General features: G+C 41.3%; 1 protein-coding gene across 1 annotated transcript in view; it reads left to right on the top strand.

Annotated features, from left to right (window-relative positions):
* The window catches only part of CELF2 (CUGBP, Elav-like family member 2), a gene marked incomplete at its 3' end in the record, with an annotated part of 120,524 nt that extends 101,558 nt beyond the window's left edge, over positions 1-18,966 (top strand). Inside the window, exons 9-11 of the mRNA XM_010152842.1 lie at positions 9,859-9,978; positions 15,900-16,079; positions 18,823-18,966. Of these exons, the coding sequence (XP_010151144.1) occupies positions 9,859-9,978; positions 15,900-16,079; positions 18,823-18,966 (444 nt within the window). The remainder of the gene's footprint in view (positions 1-9,858; positions 9,979-15,899; positions 16,080-18,822) is intronic.
* Positions 18,967-19,860: the final 894 nt, after the last annotated feature.

The raw sequence follows: 19,860 nt of genomic DNA, 5'->3' as shown, positions 1-19,860 counted from the left end.
GGAGTATGTCTGTCACTTTGATTTTATTCTATCCAAGCAAAGCACTTAAATTCACTAGAATCTTCCTTTTTGACATGACAGACAGCACTTCCAAGATACCAGAAAATAAGCAAGGTTTTACGTCTCTCTCCACACTGATGCCAGTGTGTTTGTCAGAGGACCTTATGGAGAATTAACTGCCCCAGACCAGGAAAATCCACCTCTCCTTTGGCAAAAATTGCCCCAAGAAACAGAACCAGTGCATGGTGATGCTGTTAGTGACTGGGAGACCAGCGGTTTGTGCAGGGGTGAATACTTGGATTGGCTGGAGATCACTGTAAAGGGCAGACAATTTAATGCCAATCACACATGCTAGTTAGATTAGAATACTGATGAGCCCTTTTGAAAGGCCAACTGCATCTTCTTTCAGCAAAAATATTAAAATGCCCCCCTTTCTCCCACCTCCTCCCTCCCCCCCCAGATTCTCCACAAGAATAAATTAAAACTTGGAGGTGTGGTTATTATCACAGAATAATTAGACCCCATGGGATTAGAGACACTCAACATTTGTTAATGCCCCTGGGTTGTGATTATCTAATAATGATGATGCCTCTGTCATCGCTTAATTATTCTTCGCCTTTAAAATGTTCCTTATGCAGGCAGAGCCTGTAGAGTGTGCTCATTTCAGACAGGAACACAACTGCAAATTCCTGAGAGCAATGTCACATGGGTGGTGTGATTGACTTAGCCACTTCTCCCCCACACCCATGTTTATAATCCTCATTTCATAAGCTCCAGCATTACTTTCATTCGCATGTTTAGGAGAAAGGTTTTATGCCTCCTTCTCTTTAAAACAACCAGTTGGTGTTAGTTCTACAGGAAGAGAATACACCTTAATTGATCGACCTTAAACACATAAGATCAGGTTTGGGCAGAATCCCACAGAACACCAGATCGATGGTCCAAGTTCCCCATTACACAAGAACCTCCTGCAGCTGGGTGACATTATTCTCTGTTTAAGAGAGTACCATAAGCAGAATAAGATGTAAATCAGACCAAAGTTGGAAGCTTTGCATAGACTTTGTCCAACACAACTAATCTTTGCCCAATATCTTTAGTCTTTCCCTCAGGCAGGTGCTCGTCCTGTTTAGATACAGTTTGCGAGACGTTCCAAACGTTGTTGTTTTTTGCAACTGAAGATTAGAGGGAAAACAGCAAATGCAGCCTTAATCTGATTATCCAGTGTTGTCTCTTTGCTTTGTTATCCCTCTTATACTAACAAAGGGACAAAGGAATATTGTGTTTACCCAAGAGATTATGGTAGTAAACAAAGATTTTAAATTCAACTTGCTAAAATTAAAGATTTCTACTTTGGGTTTAATATTTCTTTTCCTTTTGTCCCCAGCTCTTATATTTTTTTTTCTATGTTATTGACTGGGGAAATGTTAAAAGTCTTAAAATAATTTTGATTTTCTTTTCTTACTGAATTTACCCTCTTGGCATAATTTCTTTATATATTTTCCTTCCATTCTCCTACTATGATTTTATTTTCTGCTGCACATTGCTAAATCTAAAGGAAAGTAAAAGGAATCTAAAATCTCAAGGAATCATCCAAGGTCAGGACCTCCTTTTGTTAGATGTAGATCTAGCCCTGGAAATCTAGCCCACACTAGGTAGTTGTGGCAGCCTTGAATAAGAAGCACAGTCAAGAGTTAAGTGACATAATCGGTGTCAACCTGTATTCCTCTAAACAGACCCAAGAACAGAAGCCAGATCTCCTATTCAGTTTTCTGCCAACACATTTTCGTTCTTCAGCTGTCTTTCATTCTGCATCAGTGTTACCTGACTTTTTCTCCTACACTGTTCTACTTTTCCTATGTTCACGAAATATTCGAGGTTGGAAGGTTCCTCAGGAGGTCTGTAGTCCAACCCCCTGCTCAAAGCAGGGTCAAGTGTGAGGCGAAATCTGGTGGCTTGATCCCGTCAGGTCTTGAAAAGGACGCAAACTGGGCAAACTGGGTGATCTGTTCCAGTGCTTGACAATCCTCACAGTGCAAGTGTTGTCACTTACACCTAGATTGAACCTCTCTTGTTTCAGTTTACCTTTCGTCCTCCCACCATTCGCTACTGCTCTGTGTAGCTGATGACTTCCTCCTAAGTACTGGGAGGGTGCTTTAGGTCCATCTGCAGCCATATCTTCTCCAGCCAGAACAAGCCCAGTTTATTACAGGATGAGTGCTCGAGGCCCTGACCATGTTGCCTTACTGGCCTTCCACTGAACTCCCTCTAGCTGATCTGGATGTAGTATTTAGATGGGATCTAACAAGCACTGAGTAAAGAGGAAACATCGTGTGGTCTCCTGGCTCTTCTCCTGTTCCAACAGCTCAGGAGGCTGTTGGCTTTCTTTGCTGCTAGGGCACGCTGCTGGCTCATGGTCACCTCCAACCAGGACACCCCAGGTCCTTTTCTCCCCAGCCCATCCATCCCAACCCTGTGTCACTGAAAGGGATTATTTCTTCCCAGGTGCAGGGCTTTGCATCTGTCCTTGTTAAATTTCATAAGGATTGGGTTGGCCAACTCTGCTCATCTGCATCCCTCTGAATGGCAGCCATTTAATCAGGAGAAGTTTAAATCAAATCTATTTTATCTATCCCTTGGAGTCACTGAGCACAGAAAGGCAGCTGAAAATGAGAAATACACCCAAATTCAGTAGAGGAAATAGGATTCTGGACCAAGACAACCACCAGTATAGGTTTGACAGGAGTCTTTCCCAAAAGAGAATATATTTTCTCTGCAACTTCTCATGCTTAAAATTCACAGAGATACTGAACCTTAAATTTGTGGGTAATATTCATCCCTGGTGCACTACTGTATCATCTTAACTGGAAAATAAGTACTTTGAACACAGAGTTATTTAAACTCTCCATTAAGTAAAAACAAGAAGAACAAAGTTGTGGTTCACAGCCAAGCGGTGTGGTTTGCTTTTTACCATATGCACATCCTCTAACACCGACTAAGCAGGATGTGACCAGAACACAGATAAGCTGGTATCAAAGAAAGCGTTGAGCTTCCTGTGGTGCCGTACGTTAGGTAGTGACAGGCAATTGTGGAGTGTAACGGAGAGTTGCCAAAGGAAAGCTGTCAGCAGGGCTGACACAGTTACTGTTGTGACTCTCTGTGTGGAAAGCCCCAGTGTAGTTAAGCCGGTTTTGGAGCTGCACTGAAGCCCTGCAGCACCAGAAGGCTGGTTCTGCTCCAGAAACAATAGCTGCTCTTCACATGGATGGGTTGGGTGAAGGTCTACAGCTTCACATGGATGGGACGGGTGAAGGTCTACAGCAACCCTTTGTGCAGGCAAAGAACTGGAGCTGCCCCTGATTTTCTTTGCCCATTCTCCCCTTTAATCCTGTCCTAAAACCAAACAAAATGTTTCCAAGAAGAAACTGCACTTAAAATCTTTGAAATACCTCTTTAATATTCTTAATACCTTAGTGCCAGGCCTGCAGTGTGACTGTATCATTTGCAGGCAGTATGCCAGCGTTGGAAGAGGAGGAAGGGAACAGGACAAGGCAAAGAGGAATGGAGAGAGTGCACAGTCTACTGTGTACCACCACCCATAAAACAGGACCAAGTATGGGGTTTCCCAGACACTCTTCTTTTTTCTGTGGTATATGACTTCGCCAAGAAGTCATTGGAGTTCTTTATTACTTAGGCATTTACCAAAAACAATTAAGGAAAGAATGGGGTCAACTACAGTCTGCAAACCATCTCTTCTAAATCATAGCAGTACATGTGCGATTTGAATAGGTCCTTTTCTTTAGAGCAACAGTAAGAGGGAGTGTTATCTAGTACTTTGTTTCATCTCTCGGTGCTCAGGCAGCCTCCCTGGGCCCTCCAGCTGACCTCGTCTGTTGGGGAAGAGGATTCATGTTATAAATTGTCCCTGAGACATGAGAGGAGTGGGATTTGCCTGAGGCTATACTACAGACAAGCATAGGTCGGTGGTTTTCTTACTTCAGTATACCTAGAAGCTCTGTGAAGGTCTTGGGTGTAGGAAGTAAATTGGCATGACAAAAATGTGCCTGTGCCTGCAAGATACGGCTTTCTAAGAGACAAGCCAGCAACTGGGAAGAAGCAGAATTAGCCTTGTCTTGCAGAAAAAAAAAATATACCACGTGCCACTGATTTTTAAGGTCAGTGAGGAATATGATGAACATCTTGTCTGAACTCTTGCAACTCTTGTTATCCAGGGCAACACAAGAAGTTTGAGGCAGAACTAGGAAAGGCATCAGTAGCATCTAGTATTTCAGGTCACCGTGCATGCTTTTGTGCAAGACCGTCCTGCTTTGTATGAGCTATACTGTAACTGTGTAAGTCCCTGTTGCCTGTCCCTGACAGGGCGTGCTTTGCAGAATAGTGCACATCTTCGGCAGATTACCCTCTGAGCCTGAGATTTTATTGAGGTGATTAGGTTCAAACTCCTGAGTTTGCATGGTTTGGCATGGGTTCTGCATGCAGGAAGAAAGCAGATCCCTCGCTTTCACATCACCAGTTTGTTAACAGAACAGGTGGCTGATGGGAAGGGCAAGATCCATCCCAAAACACATCTCCTCTATGAATGGTCTACCTCTACTTCGAGTTCACCATGTCAGTCAGTGGAAACAGGCCAATTCCAGGGGGCAATTCAGCCCACCCCGAGATAGAAATCTAAAGGTAGGGTGTCTGAGTTGTGGGTCTCTTAACCTCAGAGATGACTGAGGATAGTTTTGACTAGACTAGCTTAAACTAACAAGGCTGCCAGAGGTAAGGAAATTAATCCCATCCACAGTGTGCACAGCAAAGCCAAATAAATAGTTACACATCATTGCCTTTCCCAGATGCTGTTATCCTTAATGTAGTTTTCCAGATGATGTAAATCATTATGACTCTATGGACATCAGCTATCCAAAAGAATGGCCAAAAGTTTCTATGCTAATACCTGTTTTTCTTCTAGATTGGCATAGTTTCTAGTAATTGTGTTGAAACCTTATTTAAATTAAAAGGGAAATGGCTCATTGCTAGTTTAGTTTTCTATTTAAAAAATCTCTGACCTGAAAGGTGTTGTAACCTTTTACAGGCAGAAATAAATGTGTTGAGGAAAATAGTTAAAAGTGCCAACTCCTTACAGCTTTAAAAATCTCTGTGAATGCAACATTACTAGTTAAGCACAGGTATCTGTGCTGCATAGAGCAACCACTCCAAATGAGAATGTGTTCTCTGTATCAAAGAGAGCTCTGTTAAAGAATATATCTGCCAAAGGCCAAGTATCTTTGTTCGTAATGAAACTGATAGCAAAAATTTCATCAATGAAATGGAGCACAGTCAGGTCAAATGGCTAGGGTTGGGAGAGATATGGGAGGTGGGGGGGTTGGGGAAAGGCTGCAGCCATGCCCTTCTCCATTTCACAGCTTCTTAATGATTTTTTTTTATAATATTTAAAGTTTTCTGGATGCTTATTAAAGTGGAGTTTAGTTTGGAAGAAAGAGGAGGAGGGTTGTGAGATTGACACAGAAATGTGGGATAGAGGGGTCAACAAAGAAGAAACAGTAAGGTCTCTAATACTAAACCATTTTTAACCATCTCACCTTTCATGGTTGGAGATGAAGTGTTCTGTTAAGTCTCTGTAGTGGCTTGGGTGGAGAAGGCAACAGGTGACCAGTGTGCATGCAGGAAAGAGCAGATTTTTCTACAGGTTACTGGACAACTCTTTACTCTTACAAGTCTAAAATGACCTCTTTATCCAATGCTGTGATATTATTTTCACATATTAATAGATTTTTAAGGTCAGTGGGGAATGTGATGAACATCTTGTCTGAACTCTTGCAACAACAGCCAAAGGATTCAACCCTGTGACTCCTGCCAATAGTCTCTGATTGAGCAACAGCCACTTTGAGAAAGTTGTGGGCTTATTCCAATGACTGATGATAGAGAGGAAAAAGTTCCTTGAGTAGACAAAATCTTATCTATCATGTTCTGATGCTTATCCAGGGCTTAACATTGTGAGGGAATGATCGGTGCAGTTGGTAAAAAGCATCTCTGTTCTTCACCAACTATTGTGGTTTCAGCCAGCATTCATCAGGCTGGAGCTCCAGTCTGCTGAATCTCTCCCCCTAGCTTCAGTATTCGCTAACGCACTTAATACTGCCCCAGAAATTTATTGAGTCCCTGACATACGTAGGTTTTAAGGAGGCAAGGATAAAATTCCCAGCATAAAGAGACAAACAATACACCACATGTGGATACAGGGTGTGCCATACAGTGACACCACATGCCCAAGTTATTTGCACTTTTCTTGTTTTGATTTTCCTCGTGGTTGCACCAAGTGCTGGTGCATCAGTAGCACAAAGAGGGCAATTCCTAGTGGTACTACAGCCCCGTACATCAAGCTAAGTACCTGGAGACAGATGCCTACTGCTTCTTAAGCAGCACTATGAAGTGATTCCATACAGAGCAGCAGTGTTCTGGTGTGAGGATGGAAGGAGCTGTGAAATGTTTTCTTTTAATTTATTTGTTGGCAGGGGAACCCAGAAAAAAACCCACTTTATAAATCCTGTAGGTATTCAATCTATTTTTGTCATTTGGACAACTAAAAGCCATAAATATAGAATAACGCTATTCCGACAGTGAATTTTACTTCCTCTGCTATTACTCTGAGCAGGTGGTGAGCCCAAGAGCTTTGGTGACATGAGAGAGTTATACAGGTTCCCCCAAAGTAGTGCAGCCATCTACTGTTTCCACAAGGCATGTGATTTTTCTTTTTCCCTTTGGTTCAATATATGTTACAATTGTTTAGTTGAAAGAAGCTCGAAAAGGGCAAAGGACGGGAGAAGCGTAGTCCTTGTCTTTAGATGGATTTCAGCATATACTGGGAGTATATGAGGTAAAAACTTTCAGCCGGCCTAAGGCTTCACGTGTGTCTTGTAGGACTTATAACTTGAGTTTCATCTCCCGTGAAGTGCTTTGCGGGCATGGATTACCTTTGCTTCATCTGTTGGTTTTATCCGGCATTTTGTGAGAAATTTTCACCTCTCTTAATATCTTGGACCTTTTATGGCCCCTGTAAGTATTTTAGCTCACTGCTGTCTTCATCTTCGTTTCATACATGCAGGTCTTGGTCAAAGGGAAGCAGGTAACTAGTGTGGAGTCTCTCTGTAAACTCCACACAGTAAGGTGCTGGATCTGTCCTTTACAAGTGCACTAACAAAAGGAGCTCCCTTCATTTCTGTTCACCTCATATTCAGTAAGATAACAGAAACCACATAATTTGTTCAGTTTCTTTCTCCTCCAAGAAATAATAAGCCAAAGAGTAAAAAGCATTGTCCCAGTGGATCTGTGAGACAGATCACTGCTAAGCAGAAGAAATAGCCACAACAAAAAACTGATTTCTGAGGTGCTTCAGTGCTCCAACTAGTATTTTATATTGATTATATGCCAATTCATTATTTAGGCAAACTATATAATCTGCACTGCATCTTCAAATGAGAGAATCGCTGAGGCACCTGCTCTGTGTTTGATGGAACAGAGAAACTTGATATAAATAAAAGGAGAGAGGTGTTGGCCACAAATACTGGCCATCCCTGCGTGTTTGAGCCGTGAGACTATGGTAAGAGCCACCACAACGCACTCTGTGGGCTGCGCGAGAGGGAAGAAGGATTTAATCAGGTTTTTCTGCCTCCTCCAACAGATGTGTTGACAATCCGTAAGCGTATGGCTCTCATTCACAGGAGTTATTTGCCCCCAAGAGCTTTAATATAATTTTCAGGCAGTTCCCTAGCCCCATTTCTCTTGTTTCTTAAATATATGTTTTTCCTCGAGAGAAAAGGGTAATAGTCCTCTGAAACAGAAATGTATGGAATTGAGCCCAGTCAAAACCAATCAGATCTTTCAGATTTGAGGTTTATATACTTCATTTAAATGATCTGCTAATGAACATGAGCAGAAACATGGAGCAGTGTTGGTCACAGGGAATTCACTGACATTCGTTCACTTTGATTTTTTTCTCTCTTCTCTGTTAGTGCCCACATTATCTGAGAAGTTTTTTACTTGGGTTTTGTGATTACTTTTTTTTTTTAATCAAAGACATTATTGGCTTCTTACTGCTCTGCGGAGAGAGACTGAATAATCATAGCTGCTTCTATCTGCAACATATAGAATTATTCAAGTTAACATTGCAGATGCTAGGGAAGTGGGAACAAGGAGTGCCTCACACACTCAGGAAATCTCTCACTCTTAGCCCACCGAAGTGAGGTACTTTGAGGCATCATGAGTGCCAAGGCTTTTCTTTGGTGGGTCTTAATGTTGTAAAGGTGGGTTATTTGTAGATTAGAGCTTTAACGTTCACCCACGGAGTAAAAAAGTTGCCTCCTACTTTCCTTACTGGATCCTGCATCTGTAGAGACTTCACTTTCTTCCGGGTTCACTGAGTAATCTCATGTGTTCCGCATCTCAAAAGAGCATCAAGATAAAAGCGGTTGCAACCATTTCACGGTTAGGTAATAAATAGGAGTAGAAAAGCGTGGTGTAGACATGATATGCCCCTAGTAAATCATCACCAAAACTCTGATTTTAAACTTTCACTTTTCAGAAGATAATGCAACTTTTTAAAGGAAAAGAAAGTCTTTATGATTGATGAACTAAAGGAGGGCTCAGGAGACAAGCTAAAATCTTAATTGCTTCTGCAGCTTTTATGAGTGTGATTCAACTGGCAAAACTTCACCTACCTGTGAATTAATCCACACTAGTTATCTACAGCCCTTCTGTGAGAGAGACAGGCATTTCTAGGTCATCCAACCTATCCTAAATGATAGCTCTTTCTAAGGTGCTTTATTACTTTCCTAGGACAAGAGAGTGAGTCTCTCTTCCTAAGCCTGTAGTTTAGATGGATGCATCTCATCCATCTTCATCATTCCCTTGACATTGTAGCAGCAAGGACCTTTTCTCCACCTGAGCCTCAGCTTCCCCTCTGGCAGAGCTTTCGGGGTGGGTATAGTATAGAATCACAGAATCACAGAATGGTTTGGGCTGGAAGGGACCTTAAAGACCATCTAGTTCCAACCCCCCTGCCATGGGCAGGGACACCTTCCACTAGACCAGGTTGCTCCAAGCCTCATCCAGCCTGGCCTTGAACACTTCCAGGGATGGGGCATCCACAGCTTCTCTGGGCATTTATGGGGTATCTCTGGGTATCATATATGGGGTGCATATACACAACTAGTTAGGTACAAAGGCCAGGCTAAAATCCTGTAATAAAACAGATAGTAGTTACAATTTGTATTTGGCTGGTCATTCTTCTGTTTGTAAACTTCAAGGCTTGGGGTGATGTTCATACGGTGTCCTGGACCAGAGCCACAATGGCATAGTGTCTCACGTAGAAAAATTATAATTTTTTCTTAGAACTCTTGGGTCCCAGAACAGAAAGCTGTTTTATGATAAAATTACTGTGATTGATTCTATTTTTTTTAATGATGGAATTTAAAATGTGGCAAAATCTCAATAGCCTGGTTAGCTGATCAGGCTGAGATGCTAGGTTGATTGACAAACTTTTGAGAAAGTGATGGATCCCATACATGTTTCTCTACTATGTTTGCAAATGATAGCACAGAGTTAAACTTTGTGATCCAGTCTTTGCAGTTCAAGGCTCATCAACACTTTCCATGAACAATCATACTATTAATATCTTGAAAAAGGTTGCTCTATTGGTCTCATTTTCTTCTTTTCTTTTTCTTGCAAGTAGCCCTGTTGTTGTGCTCAGCAGTATCATAAGCTGTTTTGTGATCAACTAAAATAAGCAAAATACGGACTTAATTTTGCCTTTTTTTTTTTTTTTTTTTACCCTTTCAGTGGCTGCATCAACTGCAAATTCCACAGCTGGTGCGGCCATGAATTCTTTGACTTCTCTGGGTACTCTCCAAGGATTGGCTGGAGCTACTGTTGGACTGAATAATATTAATGCACTAGCAGGTACCGTAAACAGTGAGTATTTTTGCTGTGGTGGACAGCCTTCCCCAATAATCATGCCACAAAAACTATTGATTGTAAAGTGATGATATGATTATTTTTATTTTATATGCAAAATAAGGGGGTCAAGGTGATCTAGTTCCATTCGTGTTACATACGCAGTTCTGGAGTCTTTTAGTTTCACATACTTTGCTTTGCAAAGTGAAGTCCCTTGGGTCCCTGCACAAAGACTCCTTTTCTTGCAGGGTGCATGGAGGGTAAAAGAAATGTCACCAGGGATTTGGGTTATCTAGGTTATAGAAGAGGCTCCTTTTTCATTTAGGGAGTCTGACAACAGCTGTGTCACCCTGTGTACAAAAACTCACTCAGAAATGTAGTGATAAAAAGATGTTTGCAACGGAGACAGTCCTTTTAAAATATTTGTAGGAATTATCAAATTGACTTGAGAGGAAGATACTTTAAAAATGAAGGCAAGTCTTTGGCTTTTAATTGGCAAGTGTAAGAGAATGATGCAGATAGTCACCTGTAATACCAGCACATGCACATATATCCTATGACATCTTAAACAAACCCTGGCATCTCCAGCTAAGTAGATGCCAGTAGTTGTTAGAACATTCTTCTTTGTTCTAAGCCTTGGTCAAGATTTTCCTGAAGAAGGATTTATTCTTTTTTTTTATTGTTTCTGCGATGATGACTTCACCTTTGCCTGCAATGGAAGACATTTGTCCAGCTGCATTTTCCCCCTCCGTTTTTTTTAGCTGCTGTTGCTCCTTGCATTTCCTTCTACAATGCAAGGCATCTATTTGGTCATTGCCAGTCCATGACCCGTCATAATGTACCCCCAGGAATGGATGTCCTCCTCAGTATCTCTTGCTCACTCTGATGCTCTGCATGATGTCCTTTTTATCACTGTTACTTGGCTGCTCACCCAATCTTTTCGTTCTGTGCTCTCTGGTTGTCATTGTTGGGATTTGGGAAGGAAGGGGGCTAATGGATGTCCATGTAGCAATGTTGAGTGGTTGCATGGGGTCTTGTGTAAAACAGGTCTTGCTTCTGGCAAGGACATGCATATTTCACACAAACAACCTCATAGTAAATGTAACTCAAGAACAACTTAAGATGTAAGTATTAGTTCCCAAAATGGCAGATATTTGTTTCCTTTCTTATTCTTACATTAGTGTTAAAGCAAGCCACTGAAAATGGCATGCGTGAAACGCTAACTTACCTCCTCTTGTGAGCTCTCATAGTAAGGGAGTTAACCTTGTCATAAGTAAGAAATCATTAAATGTCTTTTTCTGATAAAAATTGTGCTTTACTCAGTTTCTAAGAAGTCACAGAGTATGACATCCCACTCCTTCCTTCACACAAACACTAAGAACCCAGGCACACTGGAGCACTCCAAGATAATGTCCCTTTCATCAAGACCGAGCAAGAGTGAACCACCTTTGAGCTCTTGACTTTGCATGGGAACCCTTCTGTTGCACTTTTAACACTTCTTGCTAGGCTACAAGCAAAGAGTTTACGTTTTCTCAGCAAGTATTTTGAGGTGGTATGTGTGCGAACTGATCTGCATGTGTCTTTTGAGATATTAATGATGTATTCACAACCTAGTACAAACTTCAGCTTGTTTTAAGCCACCATTACTTCCATGTACCAACAGTGGCTTCAGTCTTACATCTTCTTCATGGATGTTTTTATGGACAGAGAGTGTATGTGCCTGGAATACCTGTATATGTATAGCACTTAAAAAATGTATGTGGATCTGTCTGTCTGTGTATGGGGGAGATTTAAAGAAGGAAAACTGCTTCCCCCAACACATCACAGTGTTGTGGCACTGTTTCTCTCAAACAGATGACACTGATTAGCAATTTCAGGTAATTGTGATGCTAATGATTGTGAAGCATTGTTCAAATTACAACCACCTCCCCTGTCTATTTTAATGACGAGCCAGTGTTTTTCCTCGTGACCGTGTCTGACCCAGTCATTCACACTCAAACCTGCCTAGGAGTTTGCCTTCAGGAACCCTCACGTTCAGAGAGTCTGATGTTTCACACTGTGCCATGGTCATAAGCACTCCAGTAAAAACATTCACTGGTCATGGAGGTTCCTGAAGTAACTGTGCAGAGAAATTGGAATTGAGTGGCATGCTTCTAATTGGGGAATTAACAAGAGTGATCCAAAGTACAAGTCAAGTGGAGCTTAACCCAAAAATTAATCAAAAGGTGACACTGGGCTTGGACATTGATTTACACAAAGGTGTCAGAAGAGGTACTCTCCTGTTGAAGCCATGTCCTGCTCTGTATGTGAGAATCACAAGGAGAATGTCTTCTAGGCTGAGCTCACTAGGAGACTTTTATCTGTTTTCTGGATCCTGGCTGAGTCCATGAAAAAAAAGCTAGGCTGTGGAGACTGATAGTGCTCTCATTGAAGAGAAAAGCATTGTAGAAAGATGTCTGGAGGCCTTAAAAAATAAAGTAAGTGGAGTATGGTAAGTTTAAACCATCTCCAAGGGTTTGACAACAGTTGTATGTACATGTGGAGATTCACCCAGTCTTCCCTCAGTCGTGCTTGAAGCATCTAAAACCTTAAATGGCAAAGCATTAGACTGTCTCCTTTGGACACATACATGTAAATAATGTAGCTAACAAAAAAAATTATGGATAATGAGGAAAATTTAATAAAGAGGGAGGAAGAGATTCTATGCAGTTAAGAAAAAAGACCATGGATTCAGGATACTGGACAGCTGCAACACAATATATGTGTGTGAAGCCAGGGCAGTCACTTAGCCTTTCTGCCCCCATATTTACATCTGTAAAGTGGAGATAAAACTATTTGTGACATATTTGAAGGTGCTTGGAAAACACTTTGAGAGACCTTTTGGCTTGCCAAGCATTGTCACTTCTGTATTATGTAGAGTAACTCAAAAATGTAGAAGGTCATAGATGAGAGACTCCAAAAGGTTGTTTCACAGAAAGGACCAGAGTTAATATCATACTGAGGTGCATTGGTAGAGATAATAAAGAGATGGCAGAGGTGTGTAACTGCAGCTGGATCTCATGGATTTCATAAAATATAAGATAGGAGAATAGAAAAAATCTGTTTTGCTCTGGAGGGAAGTGTGTTTAGAGACGTGTGCTGCAGTAGTGGTAGCCGTGCCCTCCTTGGAAGCAGTGCAGTGAGCTGGGGCTGTCTGGCTGTTTGCTAATCTAAGATCATTTGATGGGAAGGGGCTATTGATTCTGGGTGAAAGAAGGGGGAGGATGCTGCCCACTGCTACACAAGGCATGTTTATCTAATAGGCTGATGACTCACAAAAGATAACATGTTATCCTAATGCTTCCTCTATTATCAAGTTATTTCAACACTGTAATAAAAGGAGATACAAGCTGCTTTATCAGCAACCTTTACTTTAACCAGTGCTGTGTGTACACCCATGCAAGCAGTGTCACAAACCTAGGTACAAAAATATCAGAGCAGGTTAAGGTCAGGCTCAGGATCAAGTAATATTAATAACAGTTATTAATAATAATTAATTCTTAATAATTAATAACTCTATTGTTATTATGAATATTCCATTTCCAAATGTCCTGTCTTTTTGATATAAGATGCTTCACAAGCTATCTTGGCTTGCAAGTTTTTGTTTTATAACTGGGACCATTATACGTGCTCTGGCAGTTTTTTGTACAAAGTAGCATCAGCCAGTACTGCCTATCAGGATGCAGAGATGCTCTGAAGAGGGGGAAGAGAAATCTTCAAAGTGCGAGACATTTTATTAAGGAAAGGCTAAGAATATCACATCTCTGTCAAGTGTTTAGTCACACAAATTATAGTAATATCAAAAGGTATAATTTATGCAGTACAATTCTCTTAATTGGCACAGACTCTGGTGGAGCCAGAAAGGTGCCACCTGAGCAATTGTCCTGATTATTGGAGACTCATAGGAACACACTTTTTGAATCTACATAAGAGATGGAAAAAATCCAGTAGGTCAGCATCTTTATCCTCCTCTGTCAGTGCAGGATAATTCCCTGCAGTATTCTTCCTGTCTCTAAATTACTCATGTGATAAGGTTTATGCCACTTTCCTTGAAGATTGTTTCCCAGTCTAATAGATTTTGTTGTTAATTCACTATAAAATGTCCTCTGCTTAATTTCCTCACTTTTCTGCAATTTACATATCACCCCTTATTATTGCTCTGAAATTAAGCCATCTCTTTCTCTTCAACATTCCTAGTTTTTGGGTCTTAATATGGCTCCACCTCTTCACCCATCAGTTTTCCAACTGCAACACTACACAATCAGTGTCTAAGAAATGGTCGCTCACGGTTCTGGGTGCCTCATTTTTCTGGCCTCATTTTTCTGGTGACAGATCTACTGTACCTCAAGGGGCCTGATTAAGCCTTTTTAAGTTGTTTGTGAGCTGTTCACCTAAAAACTGGGGGTACGGGTTAGCTAGTTGTGCAGAAAACTTGGCCTAACCCTCAGTCCTGGTGAGCAAGTTGGAGATGTAGGCGATGAGTAGGGCTTCGAACTCTGCCACCCCTTCAACTGCCAAAGAGACTGTAGATCTAACACAAAATTCACTTTTTCTGGAATTTGTGGGGGGAAAAAAAGTGTTTATGTTGTTCAGAAAACTTGGCCTAACCCTCAGTCCTGGTGAGCAAGTTGGAGATGTAGGCGATGAGTAGGGCTTCGAACTCTGCCACCCCTTCAACTGCCAAAGAGACTGTAGATCTAACACAAAATTCACTTTTTCTGGAATTTGTGGAAAAAAAAAGAAGTGTTTATGTTGTTAACTTCAACGTTGCTCATTTAGGAGCCATGGTGAGGAATAGAAGCAATGGAGAGAGGCCGTGGCCCAGGAGTTTGTCCACCATCGAGTCAGAGTAGTAAAACTTCTTTTGCAGCCTGCACTGTTCGCACGGTATAGGATGACATTTTCCACACAGCTAGCAATCCAGTCTGAAATTTCCTCTTTGGCAGTCATCCCAGTTAAATTATTCTGTTATTTATCAGGATGTAGAATCGCTTTAAAGAAAAAAAAATTAAGCAACTCTGCTTCCAGTGGGAAGAAAGACAGTGCTAGAACCAAACGCTTTTGTGTCTTCATGAAAGATGACTAGTCTGGATGAAGCACTTCTAGTCACTCTAGATGTGCTGCTGTTTTCCCCTTCTGGAGGGACTGGAGTCACCGGAGGTGGAGGGTGGAAGCGCAGATCATCGCAGCATTCCTACCCCAAACGTAAAGGACCAAGCCCATAATTGTGCAAAGGGTTGTTTCAAAATGCTGTTAATCAGGGTTCTCTGCTAACTCTATAAGCAAAACCCTTCTGATATCAGAATGGGTTGGGTTGGAAGGGACCTTAGAGACCATCTAGTCCCAACCTCCCTGCCATGGGCAGGGACACCTTCCACTAGACCAGGTTGCTCCAAGCCTCATCCAGCCTGGCCTTGAACACTTCCAGGGATGGGGCATCCACAGCTTCTCTGGGCCTGTTGTGTGGTCACAGCCTGTTGCTAAAGACCCTGGTGAGAAAGAGTGGGTTTCCTTGCAGACTGCTTGTTCCCACTGGCTAGCTGGTTGGATGCAAGTCAAATAGGTCCCTGCTTCAGATACCCTCAGCAGCAGCATGGGTGTTGAGGAGGGAGGGCAGGGAAGCTTTCGGGAGCACTGAGCTGTAGTACTTGCCAGTAGCAGGCTGCATGCGAGTCCGTTTGACTGTGCAACCCTTGTGCTAAAGTGATCCTGACGCTAAAGTCGTGTTTCTTTGTTTTCAGTCCCATTTGGTGAAGTGCCAAACTGCATGCACTGCCGTCGTTGTCAGTGTCATATAATACCAACGACTTTCGGAAAGCACTAATGAACAAGTGCAATTTCTTTTCTCTATTGTTGGGTTTTTTGTAAAGTTGCTCAAATGCTCTCAGGTATGGCGGCCCTGAACGGAGGACTCGGCGCAACAGGCTTGACGAACGGTACGGCCGGCACGATGGACGCGCTCACCCAGGCCTACTCAGGAATCCAGCAGTACGCTGCCGCCGCGCTGCCCACCTTGTACAGTCAGAGCTTGTTGCAGCAGCAGAGCGCTGCGGGCAGCCAGAAGGAAGGTAAGCGCCCGCGCCGGCAGAGCAGGCCCCGCGCTGAGAAAGGGCCAAACCTATGGGGTCGTGGGTTCGCTTCCTCACAGAGCCTTGACAAAGGACCTCGAGTAACCTAATCATTGTTTTTTTTCCAGTTTTCTCCTGTTTAGTATTTTTACTTTAACCTCTAATGTAATTCATTTTGTAACCGCCTGTCCTTCAGGTTACACTTCACTGACCATCCTTCCTTATATAAAAGCATTTACCAACTACCACATAAAAAGGCACTGGTAACAAAAATCATCCCTTCATGGATGCCATTCTCTCTTCTGGTTTCCATTTTCTGTGATAATGGAGTTAATCTGATTAGGTTTAAGGTTTTGAGTTAATGACAAGATCCGTTTTCACTTTGAGTGGTTCGTTGCTTAATTGTGGGTCTTGCAGGGAAGCAACTAAGTGAATGATTGCCCCCTCTTCCTGCGCCAACAGCAAATAAACCTCCGGAAGTTACTGCTAAGAATAAATGAATACTAATTACAAGATGTTTAGCAAAATGAGGTTACCCTTTTCTCCTCTTCCATTCCCATGCACACTTCCCAGGCATTTTGGGGGTTTGTTTCTGTTTTCATTGCTTTCTCTCACTCAAATTTCTAGCTAATTCTAGAAGAACAGGAAAATACTGCGTGCTTTCTAAGATTGTACCTATGTTGTCACTACTGTTCTTGCCAGGGCTAAGCTTTGGAAACAAACCTAGTATAATATCCTCAAGAGAACTCTTTTTATCCATTTTTAAATTACTATCTTGTACTGTTATGAGAAGTGTTTCCTAGGAAGAGAAATTTGGCATTCCCCAGCTGGCTATTGTACAGGGACGCTGGAGTTAAAATGTATATTTTCTCTGAATTCTTTACTTCATTTATTGCTAACAGCTTGGATTATTTAAAATGAAAGGATGTTTTTTTAATTAACTTCTTCCCCCCTCATTTTTTGGTGTTCTCTGCATTTATCTTTGCTCTTGCTCACTTTGGTCACTGACAACACACTATTTGACACCAGAAATAAATTGTTTATTTGGTGTCATTGTAAGATACATATCAGAGGACAGTTTGATTTTTTTCTATTAATTTCTATTTTAATTTTTTCCATTTATGGAATTTCATATCAATTGTAGGTTTACTTTCATTATGAATTAGCAGTGTCCCTTTTAAAATACAGTCTTTTTTGTTATATGTCATGTTTCTGTTAGTAAGGGGTTAAGTTAAAGTGAGTAAATTCCATCACTGAATACTGACAATTGTTTTGTCTCTTAACATGATTTCTGATGGAATGGTGAGGAGTATGGAGTGGTTGAGGATAGACAAGCACCAGAGAAAAATGCTATATAAATATTAAATGCTGAAGCACAGTGAACAGCCTCGTGCATATGCTCTAAACTGCTATTTAACAAGTTTTTTCTCACTGTTTGAAAAAAAGTGTATTTTCTGGATAGGATAATTTACTTGCAGTAAGAAGAAATAAGTTCCAGGTGGCAATTTTTTTTCCTCTTTTTTTTTTTTCCCCCCCTAACCCATTTTTCCCCTTCTTTTGGGCAAATACTGAAACCTTTTCCTCCAGGCTGAGCGAGGGCAGCCAGCCTGGTTCTTCTGTATGGGAGAGGTGAAGCTTCATGACTGCTGTGGAAGGTACTCCATAAATCTGATACACGCTTTCCTCTTCCTCTCCAGAAAACCAAGGATATCACAACTGAGGCTCACTTAGGTTCCATTAAGCACAGAAATAATTAAACAGGTTACTGTAGATGTGTTTTTACTGCAGGTGTTTGTTGCTTTTGTGTACTACTTATGCTCCTGGTATCTGCATGGGAAGGCCACATGGCTGGCTCTATCGTGTTCTTCCAGGCATCCATTGCTCATTTCCAGTATATTATGTTAAAGGAGAAAAAAATATCCTATTAGTGCTAGGATGAGTATTTAAACCAACATCACTGATAATATGTATCCCAAATTTTGGCTGTCAGAAAAATATTCAAAGCAACTTGGATTTGCACCTTTCTTTATAAACTCAACTTTGTCTAAAACCACTTTAATTTCAACTCAACTCCTTTATTTTGAACTTTTTTAAAAGGCTTACTTTACAGAATTTCTTCCAGGAGACAGAGCTTTCTACGGGGAATTTGTTCTTTTTTTTTTTTTTTTTTTTTAAACTGTCATTTAATAATTACTTAGTAGAAATTTAGATCTTAGTATATTTCTCTCTCTGACTTTCCTGATTTCCAAGTCACAAGGTTTGCTTTGTCTTATCCTTTTTATTACCATCTCCCCCGGTTGCCCTTTGAGTTTACACCTGTGATACTCAAATCTGAGCTCAGCTCACTGCATTTCCGTACAACTAGAATTAAACCGACAAACCCATGCAGATGCTTGAGGCAGCAGAGGAGTCCTTGTGCAGTTCTTGGGGTAATGTGAGAGAGTCATACATTGTATACATGCTTTCCTAACCTTAATTATGCTGAAAGACACTCATATGAAAGGTCCGCAGCTTAACTTCTTCTGTAGCAGAGTTATGATGTAAACACTTTTCAAGATAGGATGCTCTAAATAGCTGCATTTCATCTCTGTTCCTTTGATGATCCGCTTGCTTTTTTTCCTTCAAATTCAGAAAGTGAAATGCTTTCTGACCATCACCTTCAGTAAGTATTATGGAAACATGGATTAAATATGGCACTTGTAATAGCTGGTTTCATCCTTTTTGTTTGTTTGTTTTCCTAAAGGTCCAGAAGGGGCAAACCTCTTTATTTACCACCTCCCCCAGGAGTTTGGAGACCAGGACATTCTGCAGATGTTCATGCCTTTTGGAAATGTTATCTCTGCTAAAGTCTTCATTGACAAACAGACCAATCTGAGCAAGTGCTTCGGTATGTCAAATTTAATGAATTGAATAGTAAAAACCACATGCACTCTACTGAAAAGGGGCCAGGAAAGGAAATTAATAGCAATGTGAGAAATGTCATACTGGAATCTCAGTCCAAAAATAATGGACTGTTAATCCTCAAATGAGCGGGAAGATGCACAGACAAACTGGTTCTAACTAAAAATTGGGTATGAAAAAAACCCAATAATAATCTTCCAGTCTGACATCTCGCATGAATGTGTCAAGTACATGAAACTAATTACACCCTATGTGGGGGAATGTCATTTAGTATACTATTAAACTGCCTTATTATGGATACCTAATTATTCTCCATTGTATAGCTGAGCCACTTAAAAATGCTCTACGTTTAACCCATTACTTCTACATTACAGGAATTTCTTTCTTCTGAATTAAGTACAAGATTTTGCAATTAGTGATTGAATGGTGTGCACATGTAGTTCAGAACGCTTTAGGGACAGTTGCTGTCTAAGATATGCAGCTCCAGCTGTTGCGAGCAGGCTCCAGTGCATTATGGAAGGTAGCATCTCCCCTTACTCTAGGTCAGGAATGAAGGGAGGGTCACAAGATCAGTGTCAAGTTTCACAGAGAACACTATGCTGCCAGAAAATCAGATTACAGCAGAGAAGATGATGGGTTGGTATACAGCAAGTTCTAGCATTGATGGAGTGGTCTGATGTCTTTCGAATAGCATAGATGCACCAGTTCGGTGCTTTGGTGGAGTGTAGAATGTAAGCGAGTGGCAGTCTGTTAGAGCATTGGTCTTACTGTGGGCTTATGCTAGACATGAGGAGGGACATGAGGGTCTAGGAGGAGGAAAGAATCTCTTAAGAGTTTTATAAGGTTTGACTTAAAATATTGGAATTCCCATAAAAGTGAC

Source organism: Eurypyga helias, unplaced genomic scaffold (assembly GCF_000690775.1).
Source record: "Eurypyga helias isolate BGI_N326 unplaced genomic scaffold, ASM69077v1 scaffold8970, whole genome shotgun sequence".
In the NCBI taxonomy this organism is placed as follows: domain Eukaryota; kingdom Metazoa; phylum Chordata; class Aves; order Eurypygiformes; family Eurypygidae; genus Eurypyga; species Eurypyga helias.
Note: the sequence above shows the minus strand (reverse complement) of the source record. Positions and strands in the feature narration are given on the sequence as shown.